The following is a 9,836-nucleotide window of genomic DNA, read 5'->3' as shown; positions in this document are numbered from 1 at the left end:
GAAGCGGATATCGTCCTCTTTTGGAAGACCAAACAAAGTAGTTTCGCTTTCACAACGAAACACACAGCGCCTTCACGACATGGCGGCGGCGGCAAAAACAATACTACAGCAAGAATAAAAGTTACGCCTCCTTTCTTTGCGTGAACATTTGGGCGGCGTTATGCAAATCTTCCCACATCGTGACATAGACATGTGGGCGTGTGTTAGAACGAGGTGTTTTAGGTAGGCGTGGCTGACTCTTAACTTTTATAAAGAATATCTCTTTGGATTTGAGACTTTAGTCTTTGCAACTTTACAGATCTTCTTTATGCACCAAGAGCTTGTAACACTCCAAAGAGAAAGGAAAAATTTAAATAGCTTCATATGACCCCTTTAATGAGTTTGCAATGTAAGCAGCATAAAATATGCAAATGCATTAATATTTACTACATGCACAAGCATTGACATGCATACAGTCAGACATACAGTAAGATATCATACTATGTTGGCAGATAAAACACAAATGTCAGTGGTGTCCCACAAGGCTATGCATTAAGACCAACAAAGTTTAAGGGTTCAGGCATTTAAAGTAATTTATAGGGCATTTCTGCACAGCTTTGGAGAAAATTTCCCAAATTAAAACGCAATAGCTCAAAATGATATAAACAAAGAGGCATACAATTAATCTCTGGAAGACAATAAGCAGGTCTATCTTCAGATCATTTAGCCACAAAGCTCAACTTTATGCATCTATAATGTAACTACTCATGTTATTACAGCATTAATAAATTATTAAGCATGTAAAGCATCTGTCTGAGACTCTGTACCCATAACAACCCATAGAAAATACGAAAAATTAAAGCACAAATGGCTCATATTGAGTCTTTTAATCTCTTTGACATCTCAAACAGGTAATGAGCCGGTTGATCAAATGACATTAACACAGATCTCTGGATATTTAAACAGTATTTCAGTGTTTAGATGGGCTATAAACAGGCTTTATTCTACCGATTGAAATGTCACAGTGTGCCCGCTTAAGGACGCACTGTCATCCGGCGCCGCAGCCGAACCGACACCGCGGCTTCAGCTCCACAGGCCTCACCGGCTCTCCACAGCTCCTGCCGCCCTTTACTACACTCAATAACGCACATGCCGGTCCTATAGCACTAGTCAGACCCGCTATAAGCTCAGGCGTGTGATGTGAATCTTACCGTAAATGGGTCGCAGTCTCCTGTCGTTGGGGTCTTGCACATGGCCCCTCGCCGCCATGATGGAGCTGAGCAGGATTAATTGGTACGCATGCGCAGAGCGAGCACTCCGGAAAGACTTTAACAGGAGCACGGAGTCATGTGTCATTCATTCATCGTCACTGTAAAAGACACATCTGCATTTGTGCGGTGGTACGATCATGTTTTAAGACGTATATTTTTGCTCTAGCAAAAAAATTAGGAAGTACTATGGTATTGTTTAAGCAGGGGTTTTCTAAATGGGGTCCGAGACCCCCATGGGGCAGAAAGGGAGTGCTAGGGGGTCTGTTGAAATATTTATTGAAAAACCGTGTAAAAACGTAAATAAATAGATACATTAAAATAAAATTAAAATAAACAGACAAATAAAATATTATATTTATAAAAAAATCAAATAGATTACAATAAAAAAATTAATTGATTAAATAAAATTTTATTTAAAATAAAAATTTAAAAAATAAAATTACATAAAATAAATAAAAATTGAGTAAAACAATAAATAAAAATAGCTTAAAATAAGAAAATAAATGACTAAATAATAATAAATGAATAAAGTAATAAATGAATAAGTATTGTACAACTGTACTGTATATTGAGACTGATTTATAATATTATTTTTTTCACAGTAAAAGTTGGTCTTTATGCAAGAAACATTTTTTTGTCTTTTTGTATGTGGGCCAAATGAAATGACACACAACTGAGTGTTTTTCATTATTTACTTATTTAATTATTTTTTTTTGCTGTGTGCCTAACACTATCTTTTCCATGTAATTTATAAATGCACTGTTGGTAACAGGAAATATATAGATCATATATTTATAGAAATAGCTGCAATATAACAAAGAGTGAAAAATTTAAGGGGGTCTGAATACTTTCCGTACCCACTGTATTTCAAAGAGAGCCTTGAAAACACTTACTTTTCCAATAGAAATGTTTATTTATCATATTTGGACATTGATGTATATGGTTGATAATTAATACAGAAGCGCTTTTGTTAAGAATGCATCCTTCTTGTACAGTACACAGACAATCAGAATGAAAATGACACCGCTGATACAGCATATTTGCATATTTAAATCAAATGACAGTCAATTTAGGCACATAAAGTCACAGAAATGACAGTTCATTCTCCGTCTCCATCAGAACTGTTCGCCTCTGCTCGTTTGGGATGTGAGCTGCCCGCTGAACTCAAGTGCTTGTCAAAGTCCTCTTCACTGATCTTTCCTTTCTTGAGTTTCTTCAGCAGACGCGTGTCATTTAAAAGCTCGTTTAAGTCTTCTTCGTCAACATCTGACTCCTGTGACCACACAGATATAGCATTGAGACTTTATAGAATAGCCCATTCGCTACATTTACAGCTGTTTACAGAGTTTTCTATTGTTATCCATGTACCTTCTATATTCAGTAAAAATATGCAAACAGGGAGTTTTTGGATTTTAAAGGAATAGTTTACCCAAAACAATTCTGAAAATGTACTCACCCTCAGACCATCCAAGAATTTTGTTTCTATATCAGATTTGTAGAAATGTAGCATTGCATCACTTGCTCAGCAATGGATGCTCTGCAGTGAATGGGTGCCGTCAGAATGAGAGTCCAAACAGCTGATAAAAACATCACAATAATCCACACCACTCCAGTCCATCTTGTGAAGCCAAACAAATCAAAACAAATCCTCCATTAAGTCATTTTTAACTTCAAACTATTGTTTCTGGCCAAAAGACCTCTATCCATAATATTGCTTTTAACAGTAAAAAAGTCATCTGGCCTGAATCAGGAGAGAAATCTGCACAGATCAAGAGCTGTTAACAAGCCAAAGCAGTTCTAAACAAATATGTGGGGGGATTTTGATGTGAGAGGACAACAGGAGATGGAGGAAGCGTTATTATGGACTCATATTTTGGCCAGAAGTGACAGTTTAAAGTTAAAGATGACTTAATGATGGATTTGTTTCTTACAAACACGCAGCTTTTCACTTCACAAGACATTAACTGATGGACTGGCGGGATGTGGATTATTGTGATGTTTTTATCAGCTCTCATTCTGACGGCACCCATTCACTGCAGAGCATCCATTGCTGAGCAAGTGATTCAATGCTACATTTCTCCAAATCTGATGAAGAAACAAACTCATCATCATCTTGGATGGCCTGAGAGTGAGAACATTTTCAGCAAATGTTTATTTTTTTGGGTGAACTATTTCTTTAACGCAAACAAATGAGTAACATACCTCATCCAGTTTTCTTTTGGCAGCCTTCTTTTTCTTTTTATCCTTCTTGTTCTTCTGCTTCGACCAGGCTTTGTTCTTGATGAAGTTCCTCTTTAATGGCATCTCTTTTTCTTTCAGCTCCGCCAGCCTTTTTTGTCTCTGTTTTTCCCTGTTTTTATCTTTAAAGCGGATGGTGTCTGTGTCGATGGCCTCCTGTTTGAAGTCCGGGAAGGTCTTTCCTCTTAGTTCAGGCATTTTGGGCAAACGGAGGAGAGCAAAGCCACGGGCCAGAGCAGCAAAATCCAGGTCTGGACAAGGTATATGTCAGGTGAATTATCTTGGTTAAGTATCTTATGAAAGGTTTAAAGCAATGTCACTCACCTTTAATGCGAAATATCAGACTACACTCATGTTTGGCGTACGCCTGCACACACGACACAAAGGCTTTCATGCCCTTCTCAAACATGGCTCTGTCACCTAAAGCCATCGCCTTCAGTTTAGGCAGAACATCAACCACGTCTTTCACTGGAGGATACGTCTGAAGAGGACACTGTGGGAAAACGCAACTACTTTACCACCTTAAACTCGAACATATAGAATACAAAATATTGAGAATGCATTAATATTAGGCACTTAAATGCATGTCTAATGCATGAATGTGATTTTTTTTTAAAGCCTAATTTCGTACCCTATTTATATAAGCTAGACACTCCATCTGATAGTTTGTGTATGAAATGAAGTTTCTCTCTGACTTACCTTTTGATTAATGGACAAGAAATTTACATACGACTCTTCCATTGGCAGAAGAAAGACGAGTGCGTTGCCCTGGTTTCCGATTCGTGCAGTTCGTCCACACCGATGCACAAAGGAACTAATGGAGTGAGTATTCAATTTGATGAGAAAAAATGAGCAATATATGCACAAAGCATGCAAATAGTATGTCACCTTTAAACAGTTTAATTTCAGAGTTATTTTTTATACAATTATAGTATTTATTAATATTTTAATTAGCTTTTATTTTTATGTTTCCATTGTAACTTTAGTAATTTTGTTATGTGCTTGTCATTTTAGTTTTTTGTTTCTTTAGTATTTCTATATAACTTGAATTTATTTTGATTTCAGTTTTAGTAATTTCACTTTAAACCTTTTTATTTCAGTGTCAATTTTTTTACCAATATTTCTATTTTTGTTTATTTGAGCTTTATTTAATTTACTGAACATTATTTTTTAATAGCTTTAGTTAACAATAACAACAATGCTTTGAAATGCATTGATTAAAACAAAGTGTTGATACTTAATTTAATAAATTTAATTTAAATTGAATAAAAGCAGTACATGACATTAGGCATTTTGCAACTATGTTTAAGAGCAGGTTTAAAATAAACTAGAGCTATATGCATATGTTTTATTTCCTCTATCTATATGTTGCCAGGGTTGAGAGTGACATTAAAATATGTGTAAAGTATGTGTAATTATGTATATATATTATATTAGTATTAGTAATGTAGGGTTGGTGGAATGTTTTTGTTTTTTTGTTAAGAAAAGCATTTTTAGGTTCCTATGAATTAGCATATACTATACTCTGTATGTACAATGCATATTTTATCAGCTTTTTTTTTTTGGCTGGAATCATGTTTTGTGTACTGTCTTTATCTAAACAAACCAATAAATAAATAAATATGCTAAAGTTTAATATTTAATGTTAGGGGTTTGTTCAATTCATTAGGTATGAGCAATATAGTGGTACATGACAAACCACTAACTGCATGACTCTACAAGCACTAATCAAAACATAAAATAAATCATGTAATAAACTATTCCAAGCTTTTGTGAATGTAGTACATACTTCTGAGCTCAAGCGTGTTCATGAATGTCCTGGTTACCTTGCACTGCTTGGTGGGTCGTACTGAAGCACCCAGTTCACTTCTGGGATGTCGATGCCTCTGGCCATGACGTCTGTGCACACGAGAATCCCACTGCACACATCCATAATGCATTTATTCTTGGTCTTTAACTTCCTCTTTGTAAACAGCTAGAAAGGCATCACACTACATTACCTCTTCAGCGCCCGGAAATCTGCAAAGATCTTGTTTCGTTTATGCTTCATCTTCCCGTGGATGCAGTGGATGCTGACATTCTTGATCAAGCCTTCCAGGGCTTTACCGAAGTACTCCACACAGGCACAGGTGCTGTGGATATACAGAGAATATGATGATGTTAAGATGGCTGAACAATATTAATTACATTACATAAATTTGGAATAATTATGTTTTTGTAAGACGTCTCTTCTGCCCACTAAGGCTGCTTGTATTTGATAGTAAATACATAATTATGAGTATCTGATACAGCAATATTGTGAAATATTATTTATTACAGTTCACAATAGCTGTTTTCTATTTGAATACATGTTAAAATGTAATTTATTCCTGTGATGCAAAGATGAATTTTCAGCATCATTACTCCAGTCTTCAGTGTCACATGATCTTCAGAAATCATTCTAATATGCTGATTTGCTGCTCAAGAAACAGTTCTCATTATTATCAATTTTAAAAATGCTTTTTGTGGAAGTTAAAAAGATAAAAGTATGGGGTACGTCACTCTTTGAAAAAAAAGAAGATACTTTTATTCAGCAAGGATGCATTAAATTGACATTAAAAACATTTGTAATGTTACAAAAGATTTCTTTTTCCAAAAAAACCCAAAACTTTCTTTTAAATTCTCTATTCATCAAAGAATTCTGAAAAAAAAAGTATCACGGTTGTATCACTCAAATATTAAGCAGTAATAACGGTTTTCAACACTGATAATAATACAAAATATTTCTTGAGCAGCAAATCAGCATATTCGAATGATTTCTGAAGAATCATGTGACACTAAAGACTGGAGTAATGATGCTGAAAATTCAGCTTTTATCACAGGAATAAATTACATTTTACTATATTTTTTTAAATATAAAACAGCTATTTTAAATTGTAACAATATTTCGCAACATTACTGTTTTTACTGTATTTTGATCAAATAAATGCAGCTTTGGTGCACAGAAGAGACGACTTGTAATGTATGTGGCAAAATCAGTCTAACAAACCTGAAGAACACAAGCTGCTTCTCATGTTTGTGCTGCCTGAGAAACGCCACTAAAGTGCTGAACTTCTCCTCTGCTCGACATATCTGCACATAAGCAAATGTTAAGATAAATAATTGGGAATTAGTTCAGACAAGTACGGCCAACCCAACTTGTTCGTAATGAGAAAGGAATGTGAATTAAAGGTATAAACGCAGTCAATACTTATTTCATGTCATAATTAACAGAGCAGTTACAATTTCTGAAACGCCCCATGAAAATGCATGCATGTGCATTAGTGAATGAGTCCCTGCTGGTTACAGACAGCTCTAGATGACTCACTGCGTAATAATTGCTGAGTCTGGCTGGTGTTTTCTGCATGCTTGAGGCCGCCACACCTTTCTCCTTCACTGTGATTCGCACAGGGTTGCGCAGACCAGCCCTCACCAACTTCTCCAGCTCTTGCGTCTGTGTTGCAGAGAAAAGCCCTGTGCGCCGCTGCTTGGGTAAATAACCCAGAATAGTGTTTAAACTGCAGAGGCGAAGAAAAACGCTGCATTAGCTGCATAATCTCAACTTTGTGGTCACACTTGTGATCCTGGTGGTCCTCTGCAGTGAATGGGTGCCGTCAGAATGAGAGTCCAAACAGCTGATAAAAACATCACAATAATCCACAAGTAATCCACACCACTCCAGTCCATCAGTTAATGTCTTGAGAAGTGAAAAGCTGCATGTTTCTAAGAAACAAATCCATCAAGACATTTTAACTTCATTACTCTAGCTAAAATGAAACAGAGTCTTCCATCCATAATATTGCATAATATTTTACATTGAAAATGTCATCTTGCCTGAATCAGGAGAGAAATCTGCACAGACCAAGCACTGTTTACAAGCCAAAACAGCTCTAAACAAATGTGTGGGTGAGATCTGATGTGCGAGGAGAACAGAGGATGGACTTTTTTACTGGAGAACTATAGACTGGATATTTTAGCAGGAAGCAAAGTTAAAAAATGGATTTGTTTCTTACAAACCAACAGCTTTCACGTCACATGATGTTAATTGATGGACTGGAGTGGTGAGGATTACTTGTGGATTATTGTGATGTTTTTATCAGCTGTTTGGACTCTCATTCTGACGGCACCCATTCACTGCAGAGCATCCATTGCTGAGCAAGTGACGGAATGCTAAATTTCCCCAAATCTGTTCAAATGAAGAAACAAACTCATCTACATCTTGGATGGCCTAAGAGTGAGTACATTTTTAGCAAATTATCATTTTTGGGTGAACTTCCTTTTAATATGCTATATTTTAGGTCAATAATATTTTTTTGTAATATTTTACACTTTGAGGGGATTTCATGATACCAGACATATATATATTAATTAAACAAATATTAAAAACACTTTTTATAATATTTTTCAATGTATGCAGCATTCAAATTAAAAACAGAGCAAATGTATTTGAAATCCAGTGAATGGAGGCAGATTAGTGCTATCTATACTTATTGAATGATCTTGTAATACCATGGTATAACCACTAGATGCCTATAATATACAGAGAGAAAATTATTTTGTGTGTGAATATGCTAATTATACAGCATCTTATTAAAACACCCAATGCATATTATAACAAAAGTGATACAGACTCCAGAGAAAGTGTGGTTAAACTGCCAAGCAATGTAAAATTAAATGCTTATGTCATTTATTGCCTATTATTTTTAGTTGTTTTCTGGCAGTTTTTTACAGACTGACGATTTGAGATCATTACCTGGCTTCAAAGCCCATGTCCAGTAATCTGTCTGCCTCATCCAGGACAAGAACATCCAGAGACTTCACAGCCGTGGCCAAATCAAGCCCATCGGCCTTCCTCCTGAACATGTCCTCCAATCGCCCAGGGGTCGCAATTAGGATATTGGCTCTACGAACCGCACATAACATTGTATTTGCTTATTTTATTACAGATTTAGTTTGAGAAAAGAGCAGTCCATACACTCACCCCTGAGTCTTAAACTTCTCTACATCCTCAATAGGGTTGCTTCCACCAATCAAAAGAATCTGTCTAAAAACAGACACACATTGTTAGATTTACAAGCTTAAGGCCGTCAGATGGAGTAGATGTTTTATTCTCACCTAAACTGAGGAAACCCCTGCAGAAATCGTCCCATCACCTCGCTGATCTGCAGTGCCAGCTCTCGGGTGGGTGTTATGATCAATGCACCCACCTGACAATACATCACAATAGAAATCAAAATGAATTACACTGATGCAACGCAAGCATCTGATGAAGAAGAAGACAGCGTTACCGAAATGTCAAATTCATCATCTAATACAGACCTGCATCTTTTTTAACTTCTCTTCTCGCTTTAGGAGAATTTCTAACGCAGGAATCACAAATGCCAAGGTTTTCCCGCTGCCAGTCACCTGGAATCACATTAAATATTATGATATACACTTACAAAAGTTCGGAATAATTACGATTTTTTAAAAATGTTTTTGAAGTAAGTCTTAATAAGTTAATGACTTTCTTTAATGCAGCTTTATGCTCACCAAATCTGCATTAATTTAATCAAAAATACAGTAATATATAATTTAAAATTTAAAGTAAAATAATTTCAAAATTGTTTTCTATTTGAATATATTTTAAGCATTTTTAGCATCTCATTACTCCAGTCTTCAGTGTCACATGATCATTCAGGAATCATTCTAATATCCTAATTTGGTGCTCAATTATTAATAATGGTTCTTTTTATTATCAACATTAAAAAGTACTGCAGCTTAATATTTTTGTGTAAACCGTGGTGCTTTTTTTTTTTTAAAAACAACATGTCTTTACTGTCATTTTTAATCAATTTAATGCATCATTACTAGGGGTCGACCGATTATCGGCGCCGATATTAAGCATTTTTATGATTATTGGTATCGGTCATTTTCAAAACCCATTCGCTGATAAAATAACTTCATTTTGAAACGCTATATTTGGCTCTGATGCAGTCTGTCAGAACTCACCACTCTGTGGCCTAAAGCAGTCTCCGCCCACCACCCATCTGATTTGTTGGGAGTCATGAGTCCGACCAATCAAAGCGCTGCTTCAGTGATCACGCATCAGTTGTCTCTCAAAGGTAAGGCAGCAGCAGATGTTGCTTAAGTTGCAATAGATCCCAATCCACTAACGTTACACTGAAGTTGCAAAACACCTCAATATTATCTATGATTTCCGCGATGCAGAAAACGCGAACGGAATCGCGGAATCCAGTCATATAAATGGAATTTACTGTATGACGCATAATGTCACGGAATTTGTCAAAGTTTGGATGAATTAATCAAAAGTAGGTCAGTACACTTAAA

At 35.9% G+C, this 9,836-nt stretch overlaps 2 protein-coding genes across 2 annotated transcripts in view; both read right to left on the bottom strand.

Moving 5' to 3' along the window:
* Nucleotides 1-1,304, bottom strand: part of LOC107665755 (N-alpha-acetyltransferase 25, NatB auxiliary subunit-like) — a 21,547-nt gene extending 20,243 nt beyond the window's left edge. Inside the window, exon 1 of the mRNA XM_016456766.1 lies at nt 1,191-1,304. Within this exon, the coding sequence (XP_016312252.1) occupies nt 1,191-1,248 (58 nt within the window). The 5' untranslated portion in view covers nt 1,249-1,304. The remainder of the gene's footprint in view (nt 1-1,190) is intronic.
* Nucleotides 1,305-2,156: 852 nt separating this feature from the next.
* LOC107665764 (ATP-dependent RNA helicase DDX55-like) overlaps nt 2,157-9,836 on the bottom strand; it is a 9,661-nt gene continuing 1,981 nt past the window's right edge. Inside the window, exons 3-14 of the mRNA XM_016456774.1 lie at nt 8,826-8,912; nt 8,622-8,713; nt 8,488-8,550; nt 8,260-8,409; nt 6,835-7,024; nt 6,517-6,599; nt 5,489-5,620; nt 5,315-5,407; nt 4,188-4,302; nt 3,813-3,981; nt 3,453-3,739; nt 2,157-2,523 (exon numbers count right to left, since the gene is read on the bottom strand). Of these exons, the coding sequence (XP_016312260.1) occupies nt 2,350-2,523; nt 3,453-3,739; nt 3,813-3,981; nt 4,188-4,302; nt 5,315-5,407; nt 5,489-5,620; nt 6,517-6,599; nt 6,835-7,024; nt 8,260-8,409; nt 8,488-8,550; nt 8,622-8,713; nt 8,826-8,912 (1,635 nt within the window). The 3' untranslated portion in view covers nt 2,157-2,349. The remainder of the gene's footprint in view (nt 2,524-3,452; nt 3,740-3,812; nt 3,982-4,187; nt 4,303-5,314; nt 5,408-5,488; nt 5,621-6,516; nt 6,600-6,834; nt 7,025-8,259; nt 8,410-8,487; nt 8,551-8,621; nt 8,714-8,825; nt 8,913-9,836) is intronic.

The sequence above is a fragment of the Sinocyclocheilus anshuiensis genome, unplaced genomic scaffold, assembly GCF_001515605.1.
Source record: "Sinocyclocheilus anshuiensis isolate Anshui unplaced genomic scaffold, SAMN03320099.WGS_v1.1 scaffold743, whole genome shotgun sequence".
Taxonomy (NCBI): domain Eukaryota; kingdom Metazoa; phylum Chordata; class Actinopteri; order Cypriniformes; family Cyprinidae; genus Sinocyclocheilus; species Sinocyclocheilus anshuiensis.
Note: the sequence above shows the minus strand (reverse complement) of the source record. Positions and strands in the feature narration are given on the sequence as shown.